This window comes from Bufo bufo, chromosome 3 (assembly GCF_905171765.1).
Source record: "Bufo bufo chromosome 3, aBufBuf1.1, whole genome shotgun sequence".
In the NCBI taxonomy this organism is placed as follows: Eukaryota; Metazoa; Chordata; class Amphibia; order Anura; family Bufonidae; genus Bufo; species Bufo bufo.
In genome coordinates, this window is record NC_053391.1 from 484,821,683 (window position 1) to 484,834,303 (window position 12,621).

Consider the following 12,621-nt stretch of genomic DNA (forward strand, 5'->3'; position numbering starts at 1 on the left):
TTTTGACTCAAATTCACCACTGTCATGAAGTACAATATGTGATTAGAAAACAATCTCAGAATGGCTTGGATAAGTAAAAGCGTTTTATATTTATTACCACATAAAGTGACACATGTCAGATATGCAAAATATGGCCTGGTCCTTAGGCCCCTTTCACACGGGCGAGTATTCCGCACGGATGCGATGCGCGAGTTGAATGCATTGCACCCGCACTGAATACCGACCCATTCATTTCTATGGGGCTGTTCACATGAGCGGTGATTTTCACGCATCACTTATGCGTTGCGTGAAAACCGCAGCATGCTCTATATTCTGCATTTTTCATGCAACGCAGGCCCCATAGAAGTGAATGGGGTTGCGTGAAAATCGCAAGCATCCGCAAGCAAGTGCGGATACGGTGCGATTTTCACGCATGGTTGCTAGGCGACAGTCTATTCACTGTATTATTTTCCCTTATAACATGGTTATAAGGGAAAATAATAGCATTCTGAATACAGAATGCATAGTAGGTGATCAATTGAGGGTTAAAAAAAAAATAATAATAATTAACTCACATTCTCCTCTTGTTCGCGTAGTTCCCGGTCTCTTCTTTACTTCTTAAAAGATGAAAATACTGGCTAGGACCTGTGGTAACGTCAGATCACATGCTCCAATCACATGGTCCATCACCACGGTGATGTACCATGTGATTGGAGCATGTGATCTGACGTCATCAAAGGTCCTTTAGCCCACAGCTCATCATTAAAGAAGTAAAGAAGAGACCGGGAACTACACGAACAAGAGGAAAAGGTGAGTTAATTTTTTAATTTTTTTTTTAACCCTCAATTGATCACCTACTAAGCATTCTGTATTCAGAATGCTATTATTTTCCCTTAGAACCATGTTATAAGGGAAAATAATAACATCTACACAACACCTAACCCAAGCCCGAACTTCTGTGAAAAAGTTCAGGTTTGGGTACCAAACATGCACGATTTTTCTCACGCGAGTGCAAAACGCATTACAATGTTTTGCACTCGCGCGGAAAAATCGCGGGTGTTCCCGAAACGCACCCGCACATTTTCCCGCAACGCCCGTGTGAAAGAGGCCTTAAAGTGAAAAATGGCAGGGTCCTGAAGGGGTTAATCGGTGTATTGATTTAAATGTCACAGATGGTGGTGTGTTGGGTTGCATGAGAGGCTGTGTCAGGGTGTGATCGAGGCTCAATCTGAGGCCTGTGTGTAGGGGACAGAGAGATTGAGTGCGTGAAATAGATCGACCCTTGGCAGTCGCACCCGGGTCACGTGATAGGGCGGTTCCTGTACGTGACAGATGTATATTAGAAAATTGTTCAACATCCTATTCTTTACATAAATAAATGTAATCATTAAAACGGAAGACCTCTTTAAAGTGGTTTACCAGCCATCTAAAAAAAGTGTGGCAGTGGGAGCTTATAGTGTACTTACCTCACCAATCACCACACCCATGTCCAGGTCCAGGTCCATACTACGCTCCACTTTCTGCTCCCATCCCGACAGGCCAGGAAATAGCTGTCACTGGCTGAGGGGCATGGACAGTCATTTTTTGCTGAGTTGGGACGTCAACAAAAAGTAGACCGCAGTGGGGACGCAGGAACTGCCGTAACAGCAGTGGCAGGGGATCAATGAGTATAAGCATCTCTTATTTTTTTTACCCCATTTGAAATCGACTGCCACAGTTTTTTATATGGTTAGAGACCCCCTTTAATGAATCTTTAAACAAGTTGTCCACCTTCAGGTGTCCTTTCAGCCAGATCCCCCACATCACCGACTTACCTGCCGGATTCCAGTTCTTTCTGTCCCCCGCTGCCACTCTCTGGTCTCACTCGTCAATATCCAGTTTGACGGGAGCCACACTGTAGAGATGATATGTCCCCCATGCATCATGTGATCATGGGCATGACGCATGGGAGACACGTCACCACTGCGGCAAGTCAAGTACGCTTCCCTCCTCAGGTCCAGCAATGTGGGGCAGTGTGGCCGAAAGGAAGTGGACAACCTCTACTAATACTTTTCAGATAAGACAATTTATAGCAGAAAGTTAAATCAAAAATATAGTAAGGGTACTTTCACACTTGCGGCAGAGAATTCCGGCAGGCAGATCCGTCAAAACGTATACAAACTGATGACGTTCAGTCATCCTGATCCGTATGACAAATGCATTGAAATGGCGGATCTGTCTCTCAGGTGTCATCCGGAAAAACGGATCCGGCATTTATTTATTTTTTCACATTTTTTGTGGTCTGAGCATGCGCAGACTGCAATGCCGGATCTGTTTTGCCGGAACACTCGGGGCCGGATCGGCATTAATGCATTTCAATGGGAAATAATTCCAGCAAGTGTTCCGGAATTTTGGACGGAGATAAAACCGCAGCATGTTGCAGTGTTATCTCCGTCCAGAAAAGTAAAAAAGACTGAACTGAAGACATCCTGATGCATCCTGAACGGATTGCTCTCCATTCAGAATGCATTAGGATAAAACTGATCAGTTCTTTTCCGGTATTGAGCCCCTAGGACGGAACTCAGTGCCAGAAAAGAATAATGCTGGTGTGAAAGTACCTTAAGAGAACTAAAAGTTAACCACTTTGTGAGAGACTTACAGGAAAGATTTCGCTGAACACACTAACAATCTTAAGCGTTTATTTTTAGAAGATGAAATTAGTCACTAGAGCGTGTTTGAAGTAAAATTGTTTTACATGTGGCTGTGGTCCCAAACGCTGCCGAGTCTTCTTCAAGTAAGATTATTTGTTCATTAATTACCAGTAAAGTTTAAATTGCAGAAAGTGATTTACTTACACGACAGTAAGCATTGCCTGGCATGCAAAGGGAACTTTCCATCCTACAAAAGTCCCTTTAATAACACAGGATTTCTGTCCTTATTTGGACTGCTGCTGTGACATTAATTAAAATGTTTGGTAGTCAGAACATTTCTTTACATAGACAAGTGATTCAAATAAGTAGTAACAAGGCACAAAGGAACAAAACTTTGTAACTAGAACACTAGAAGTACAAAACACATTACATCTCAGCTTATCAGGCATCCTCCATGCCATCCCAGTAGAATTGGTCTCTCCATCTGCTCTTTGAAGGTTTTTCTTTGTGTACAACCCTATTTACCATGTTTGGGATGGAAAAACTATTTAAAGGGTGTTTCGGCAATCTGAAGTTATAGAGGATAAGGATATCTATTAGATCAACAGGGGTCCCACCACTTGGACCACCACTAATTTGAAGAATGCTGTTCTCATACCCCACAGTGGCCCCTGAAATGAATGGTGAAGCAGGGCAAGTTCAATCCATCTCTATGCAACTGCTGGAGATTTTGGGGTCTCTGCGGGGTACAGGGGCGCGCTCTTGGTGAATGGTGGGGGACCCAGAGGTAGGATTCCTATCAATCTAATAGATATCTACGGGATAACTTCAAATTACTGGAACACCCTTTAAATAGTTTTTTTTTTTCTCATCCCAAACATGGTAAATGTGGTTGTGCACAAGGAAAAACCGTCAAAGAGCAGATAAGCAGACCAATCCTATTGGGATGGCATGGAGGATGCCTGAAAAGCTTCTTTGCCTGTCATCGCTTACTGTTATCTGAGATACCATGCTGACACTCACCGGCAATAACTGAGATCGGAGAAGACTCAGATCCCAGTCAGTTAACTTCCCAGATGCCACAGTCAATAGTGAGGGGTTAGATAGAGGGAGGGGGCTTTCATTTGCCCTCTGACTGGTGCACCTGCGATGATCAACATCGCAGGTTGCAATCTGATACTTTGGCGACCTGGGCCTTGTGAAGGTTTCCAGGCCTGCCATAACAAACTCCCTGTTAAGCCCTCAGGTAGGTAATAATTAGTTTTTAAAAATATAAAAAACACAAAAATATTAAATTTAAATATGGAGATGCAAAGAAAAAGTTGAAAGTTTTTTTTATTCAGTGGGACATAGTAAAAGCTATATAAATTTGGTATTGCCGTAATCATACTGACCTGCAGAAAGAGGTCACCGTGTCATTTTTAGCACACAGTGAACACTATAAAAACAAACCCCCCAAAAATGATGGTGAAAAAGTGTTCTTGAGCCAAAACAAGAGAATAAAGAAAGCTGCGTTCAACAGACAAAGTAAAACGATGTTCTGCAATATATGGTTTATGTCTAATCTATTTTCATTGCATCAGTGCAACTGTGAGAATAAGGATCTTTCTCCTTCCTTTATATATAGTAACTACAGAAACGTCAACACATGGCATGTCCTGACAGCTACAACTGGAGAGCCACAGGTTGGAGATCACCACTTTACTGTGTAAAATTATATATTTTTTTTTACTATACTTTTTCTACACTGGCAAATCTCTAAAAAGTGGTCAAATGAAAAACTTTTAATTGGCATAGGGCTGGAACCTGTATAAAACAGAACAAAAAACATATTACTCTCCCTTTACATATACTGCTGACCCAATCCCTACTAGTCTCATTATGATGATGTCACGTTCACCATTTACGTGACCACTGAAACCAATTACTGTCTGGCATGTGCCACCTAGCAGAAACAGCGAAGACCAAAGCAGTGGGCATTAGAGTAGTGGCAAACTTAAAGGGGTTGTGCCACCATTAAATGTTACTTTATATATACAGTGGATATAAAAAGTCTACACACCCCTTTTAAAATGTCAGGTTTCTGTGATGTAAAAAAATGAGACAAAGATAAATCATTTCAGAACTTTTTTCACCTTTGATGTGACCTATAAACTGTACAACTCAAGATTTGCCCACTCTTCTTTGCAAAAACACTCCAAATCTGTCAGATTGCGAGAGCATTGCCTGTACACAGCCCTCTTCAGATCACCCCACAGATTTTCAATCGGATTCAGGTCTGGGCTTTGGCTGGGCCATTCCAAAACTTTAATCTTCTTCTGGTGAAGCCATTCCTTTGTTGATTTGGATGTATGCTTTGGGTCGTTGTCATGCTGAAAGATGAAGTTCCTCTTCATGTTCAGCTTTCTAGCAGAAGCCTGAAGGTTTTGTGCCAATATTGACTGGTATTTGGAACTGTTCATAATTCCCTCTAGTTTAACTAAGGCCCCAGTTCCAGCTGAAGAAAAACAGCCCCAAAGCATGATGCTGCCACCACCATGCTTCACTGTGGGTATGGTGCTCTTTTAGTGATGTACAGTGTTGTTTTTGCGCCAAACATATCTTTTGGAATTATGGCCAAAAGTTCAACTTTGGTTTCATCAGACCATAACACCTTTTACCACATGCTTTTGGGAGACTTCAGATGTGTTTTTGCAAAATGTAGCCTGGCTTGGATGTTTTTCTTCGTAAGGCTTTCGTCTTGCCACTCTACCCCATAGCCCAGACATATGAAGCATACGGGAGATTGTTGTCACATGTACCACACAGCCAGTACTTTCCAGATATTCCTGCAGCTCCTTTAATGTTGCTGTAGGACTCTTGGTAGCCTCCCAGACCAGTTTTCTTCTCGTCTTTTCATCAATTTTGGAGGGACGTCCAGTTCTTGGTAATGTCACTGTTGTGCCATATTTTCTCCACTTGATGATGACTGTCTTCACTGTGTTCCATGGTATATCTAATGCCTTGGAAATTCTTCTGTACCCTTCTCCTGACTGATGCCTTTTAACAATGAGATCCCTCTAATGCTTTGGAAGCTCTCTGTAAAGACCAACTAGAGCAGCTGAACTTTATTTGGGTTAATCAGAGGCACTTTAAATGATGGCAGGTGTATGCTGACTCCTATTTAACATGATTTTGAATGTGATTGCTTAATTCACACCTACATCCCCAGTTATAAGAGGGTGTGCACACTTATGCAACCACATTTTTTTTTGTTTTTTTTGTATTCTTCCCTCCACCTAAAAGATTTCAGTTTGTTTTTCAATTGAGTGGTACATTTTATAGGTCACATTAAAGGTGGAAAAAGTTCTGAAATGATTTATCTTGGTCTAATTTTTTTGCATCACAGAAACCTGACATTTTAACAGGGGTGTGTAGACTTTTTATATCCACTGTATAAATCAGCATGAAAATGTAATTACTTTTGTAAATTACTCTCTGTTACAAAATGCTCTAGTTGTGAGATATTCTTTTTACTTCATTATAATGGCGCCCCCTGGTGTTTAATCTGTGCAGTAAGGTGCACCTCCATTTACTGAGGTGGTCGCACATGCTCAGTTTCATCCTTCAACTCCCATTAGCCATATGTGCTGTTAGACGCTATGGCACTTAACCCCTTAAGGACTCAGCCCTATTTCACCTTAAGGACTTGGCCATTTTTTGCAAATCTGACCAGTGTCACTTTAAGTGCTCATAACCTTAAAACGCATTGACTTATCCAGGCCGTTCTGAGATTGTTTTTTCGTCACATATTGTACTTCATGACACTGCTAAAATTGGGTCAAAAAAGTTAATTTTTTTGCATAAAAAAATACCATATTTACCAAAAATTTAGAAAAATTATCAAATTTCAAACTTTCAGTTTCTCTACTTCAGTAATACATAGTAATACCCCCAAAAATTGTGATTACTTTACATTCCCCATATGTCTACTTCATGTTTGTAGCATTTTGGGATTGATATTTTATTTTTTGGGGATGTTATAAGGCTTAGAAGTTTAGAAGCAAATCTTGAAATTTTTCAGAAATTTACAAAAACCCAATTTTTAGGGACCACTACAGGTCTGAAGTCACTTTGCGAGGCTTACATAATAGAAACCGCCCAAAAATGACCCCATTCTATAAACTACACCCCTCAAGGTATTCAAAACTGATTTTACAAACTTCGTTAACACTTTAGGTGTTGCACAAGAGTTATTGGCAAATGGGGATGAAATTTGCGAATTTCTTTTTTTTGCCTAATTTTCCATTTTAACCCATTTTTTCCACTAACAAAGCAAGGGTTAACAGCCAAACAAGACTGTATCTTTATTGCCCTGATTCTGTAGTTTACAGAAACACCCCATATGTGGCCGTAAACTACTGTACGGGCACACAGTAGGGCGTAGAGGGAAAGGTGCGCCGTATGGTTTTTGGAAGCCAGATTTTGCTGGACTGGTTTTTTGACACCATGTCCCATTTGAAGCCCCCCTGATGCACCCCTAGAGTAGAAACTCCATAAAAGTGACCCCATCTAAGAAACTACACCCCTCAAGGTATTCAAAAATGATTTTACAAACTTTGTTAACCCTTTAGGTGTTGCACAAGATTTAATGGAAAATAGAGATACAATTTCAAAATTTCACTTTTTTGGCAGATTTTCCATTTTAATATTTTTTTTCCAGTTACAAAGCAAGGGTTAACAGCCAAACAAAACTCATTATTTATGGCCCTGATTCTGTAGTTTACAGAAACACCCCATATGTGGTCGTAAACCGCTGTACGGGCACACGGCATGGCGCAGAAGGAAAGGAATGCCATACGGTTTTTGGAAGGCAGATTTTGCTGGACTGGTTTTTTTGACACCATGTCCCATTTGAAGCCCCCCTGATGCACCCCTAGAGTAGAAACTCCAAAAAAGTGACCCCATTTTAGAAACTACGGGATAGGTTGGCAGTTTTGTTGGTACTAGTTTAGGGTACATTTGATTTTTGGTTGCTCTATATTACACTTTTTTGTGCGGCAAGGTAACAAGAAATAGATTTTTTGGCACGTTTTTTTTTTTGTTATTTACAACATTCATCTGACAGGTTAGATCATGTGGTAATTTTATAGAGCAGGTTGTCACGGACGCGGCGATACCTAATATGTATGCAATTTTTTTTATTTATGTAAGTTTTACACAATGATTTCATTTTTAAAACAAAAAAAATGTTTTAGTGTCTCCATAGTCTAAGAGCCATAGTTTTTTCAGTTTTTGGGCGATTATCTTAAGTAGGGTCTCATTTTTTGCGGGATGAGATGACGGTTTGAGTGGCACTATTTTGGGGTGCATATGACTTTTTGATCACTTGCTATTACACTTTTTGTGACGTAAGATGACAAAAAATTGCTTTTTTTACACCGTTTTTATTTTTATTTTTTTACGGTGGTCACCTGAGGGGTTAGGTCATGTGATATTTTTATAGAGCCGGTCGATACGGACGCGGCAATACCTAATATGTATACTTTTTATTTATTTATTTAAGTTTTACACAATGATTTCATTTTTGAAACCAAAAGAATCATGTTTTAGTGTTTCCATAGTCTAAGCGCCATAGTTTTTTCAGTTTTTGGGCGATTATCTTGGGTAGGGTATGATTTTTGCGGGATGAGATGACGGTTTGATTGGTACTATTTTGGCGTACATGCGACTTTTTTGATCACTTTTATTACCTTTTTTGGGAAGTAAGGTGGGCAAAATTTCAATTTCCTAATAGTTTTTATTTTTTTATTTTTATGGCGTTCACCGTGCGGGGAAAGTAACATGACCGTTTTATAGATCAGGTCGTTACGGACGCGGCGATACCAAACATGTGTAGGGAATTTTATTTTTTTCATTTTTAATCAGTGATAAATGTGTTTTTGGATTTTTACTTTTTTTTCACTTTTTTTCACTTTTTTTTTTGACCCAGACCCACTTGGTTCTTGAAGATCCAGTGGGTCTGATGTCTGTATAATACAGTACAGAACAATATATATTGTACAGTAATGTATTTTACTTACACTTTGTCTGAACAGATCTCTGCCTTTAGCACAGATCTGTTCAGCACCATGGACAGCAGGATGCCTGAGAGGCGTCCTGTTGCCATGGGAACCTTCCCCGTCTGCTCAGTAGTTGTCAGAACTTCGCAGACGGGGAAGGGTAAGCACAGGGCTGAGGGGGGCTCTCTGGGGGCTCTCTCCCTTTCCATCGGGGGGCTGCAAAGGCACAGCAGCCCCCCGATGGGAGAGGGAGGGAGCTCCCTCTTACTGTTAACTTTTTCCATACAGCGGTCCGTACGGACCGCTGTATGGAAAGGGTTAAACGGCTGACATCGCATCATCGATGTCAGCCGTTTATACCAGGGTGCCAGCAATGTGCTGGCACCCTGGTATACCCACTAGAGACCAACGATTATACAAGGGGAGGCGGGCGGGGGATCGCGATGGTGCAGGGGGGGGTGCAGGGGTGCAGGGGGGGGTGTAAAATATATATTTTAGGGACACTAAAGCTTCTGATCCCCGCGGTCAGGGCCCGCGGGGATCAGAAACTGCACAAAGCGCAGCAAACCGCAGGTCTGAATTGACCTGCGGTTTTCTGCAATCGCCGATGCGGGGGGGTCAAATGACCCCCCCCCTGCATTGTTACGGGATGCCGGCTGAATGATTTCAGCCGAAATCCCGTTCCGATTAACCCCTCGGGCGCCGGAATACAGATTTCAAGTTATGACGTATCGGTACGTCATGGGTCCTTAAGGACTCGGGATCCATGCCGTACCGATACGTCCTAAGTCCTTAAGGGGTTAAAGCGAAAGAGCTGCAGGAAAAATGCACACCCCCTGAGCTGTGATAAGTAGACAGCTACAGAATAAAGAACATGCCTCCTGAGAAAGGGCATGCCCCTGAGCTGCAAGCCTGAAGAGAATGTACCAGACCAAGTCAAGTACAGGACTGGTTCTAGCTTTATTACAAAGAGGTGCTCATGTAACTGCATGATGTCCAATTTTCATTTTGTATATCAATCATGACATAAACCCCTTTAAAGGGTAATTTTGTTTTCTTTAACACTTTTAGATGGGTTTCCTGGGATGGGACAGGACAGTGGGCTGTACACAATATATACAGTATGAATCAATGCAGAAAAATGTCTCTAAAACATAACTTTTGATCTACAGTATAAGTTAAAACGGATAAGCATTAAAAATTACAGTGGTTAAAGAGAAATACAGTAGATTACAGCATTGCAATAAACTCATTGAACCAGATTCACACATACTGTATGGTTATCCACAAAGACTCATGTTGGCATCAAGGCATGTGGTTTTCATTTTGTGATGTGGCTATGCTGGAAGAGATCAACCTTGCCCTGGGGTTGCCCTACGATGGCCTCCGGTAGATCACCTGCCCTGAAAAGTGTGAAGCTCCCATCCGTCATCTTCTACTGCTCTAAAAAAGGGCAACCTAACTTCAAGGGTAGGTTGATTTCTTCCGGCATAACCAGAAAATGACCACCATCATTTTTTAGATTTATTGGTTTTAACATGGGGATTAAAAGTTATGTTCCATCACAATTAGGGTACAATTGACCCATAAAAAGTCCAAGCGTTGACTATTTTTAATAGACTCTATATCATGTAAATATTTGCTTAAAGGGGTTGTCCCACAAAAAATATTCTACAGTTTGCAAACCAGCACCTGCATCTGAATACTTTTGTAATTGCATGTAATAAAAAATTTAGCATAGCCACTGAGTTATTCAATACAATATATCAGCATAGCGCCACCTGAAGTTAGCTTTTTTCTTATTTCTTTGTCCGCTCACTGAGAAGGCCGCACATGCTCTGTTTCATCCTTCAACTGCCTCCTGAGCTGTGATAGGGAGAGCTGAGACACGCCCCCTGAGCTGCAGTAGAAGACACACTCCCCTTGAGCTGTCAGCTTGATATAAATCTATCAGAGCAATGCATGGGGAGATCTCTGGATCTCTTTTTTTTTTTGTTAGAAAGAGATGGTCTTGAACTATATGATGTATGATTTTAATTTTTTACATTAGTCATGAGAGAACCCCTTTAAATAAATGTAACTGCGACTTGTAAATTATGATCAGGTGCACTTGCCACAAGAATTCATATAGTGTCTCTTTCTGTTCCTCTAGGGACCACGTTTTTTCTGTGAGAGATCATAATGGAGAATGGAAATCAAAGCCAAACCCTTACGCCATACTTCTGGCAGTTTGACGAATATGGAATTGCTGCCCTTGTATATTACAGTATTGTTCTGCCTGTCGGACTGTTTGTTAATATCACAGCACTGTGGGTCTTTAGCTGCACGACTAAGAAAAGAACAACTGTAACCGTGTACATGATGAACGTGGCACTGCTCGATTTAATGTTTCTCTTGTTTGTCCCCTTCCGTATAGTATACTATGCCAAACAACTCTGGCCCTTCGGAGACCTATTCTGCCGGATCATGGGTGCTATCACCATTTTTTACCCAAGTGTCACTTTGTGGTTGCTTGCCTTTATTAGTGCGGATCGATACATGGCTATTATGCAGCCCAAACACATCAAAGAACTTAAGAACATTTCGAAAGCAATGACAGCATGCTTTGGGATTTGGATAATGACTGTTGTAACCACATCCCCTTTGCTTTTTATAAACGACGACCCCGATAAAGAATTTAATTTTACCACTTGTTTTAAACTGTTTGACATTGTCCACTTCACGCAAAACAGAATCCTGAACTTTGCTCGCCTAATATTCTTTTTCCTGATTCCTCTGCTAATTATGATAGGGTGTTATAGTATCATAATCTACAGTCTGATCAGTGGTAGAACATCTCGACTCAAGCCTAAAGCAAAGAAGAAGTCAATACGGATCATAGTGACTCTGATCGTGCAGGTTTTGGTGTGCTTTGTGCCATTTCATGTGTGCTTTCTACTAATAATGATTCAGGAACCACAAGAATACTACATTGCATGGGGAAAGGTGTCCACCTTCCTGATGAACATTAGTACATGTCTAGATGTTATCTTATATTACATTGTCTCCAAGCAGTTCCAGGCTAGAGTCATTAGCGTTATCTGGTACAGAAACTATCTACGCAGTGTGCGAAGGAAAAGTATGCGGTCAGGCAGTATTCGCTCCTTAAGCAATGTCAACAGTGAGATGATATGATCAGTGGATTTTTTGTTTTACATGTATATGAAATAAATGAGTGTACATTTTTATTCCTTTTAACCCAAGGATATGAGAATTTATTTTTTCACTATGTATCACAGGACAAGACAAGAAAACCTTACTGTAAAGCATTGCATATGGTAGTATTTAATATACATACGTTATCCTAGCTAACATCAGCACCATACAATATTAAGCTATGACATGCCTGATGCCACACGAGCAATAGTAGAACCTAAATCTAAGGTCAAAACTACATAATTGCTCGCTAACACTAGGATTCATACAGTCCTGATCAAAAGTTTAAGACCACTTGAAAAATGGCAAAAAATCATATTTTACATTGTTGGATCTTAACCCTTTCATGACCATGGGTCATTGATGCCCCAGTGTCCAGGTCAAAATTTACAAATCTGACATGCGTCACTTTATGTGGTAATTGCTTTGGAACACTTTTATTTATCCAAGCCATTCTGAGATTGTTTTCTCGTGACATATTGTACTTCATGATAGTCATAAATTTGAGTCAATATATTTCACCTTTATTTATGAAAAAATCCCATATTTATAAAAAAAATAGAAAAATTCACAATTTTAAAAATTTCAATTTCTCTGCTTCTAAAACAGAAAGTCATACCTAATAAAATATTTACTACTTAACATTTCCCATATGTCTACTTTATGTTGGCATCGTTTTGGAAATGTCATTTTATTTTTTTAGGACGTTACAAGGCTTAGAAGTTTAGAAGCAATTCTTCAAATTTTTAAGAAAATTTCCAAAACCCACTTTTTAA

General features: G+C 40.4%; 2 protein-coding genes across 10 annotated transcripts in view; one reads left to right on the plus strand and one right to left on the minus strand.

Moving 5' to 3' along the window:
* GPR18 (G protein-coupled receptor 18) overlaps positions 1-12,107 on the plus strand; it is a 30,794-nt gene extending 18,687 nt beyond the window's left edge. Inside the window, exons 2-3 of one of the 4 annotated variants that reach the window (XM_040425277.1) lie at positions 4,237-4,317; positions 10,803-12,107. In XM_040425277.1, coding sequence (XP_040281211.1) covers positions 10,832-11,824 — 993 coding nt within the window. In that variant the 5' untranslated portion in view covers positions 4,237-4,317; positions 10,803-10,831 and the 3' untranslated portion in view covers positions 11,825-12,107. Of the gene's footprint in view, positions 1-4,236; positions 4,318-10,802 lie in introns of those variants that run through there. The other 3 variants (XM_040425278.1, XM_040425280.1, XM_040425279.1) reach the window with 3 other exon arrangements.
* Positions 1-12,621, minus strand: part of UBAC2 (UBA domain containing 2) — a 196,510-nt gene that overhangs the window by 143,520 nt on the left and 40,369 nt on the right. The gene's annotated exons all lie outside the window — the stretch shown is intronic.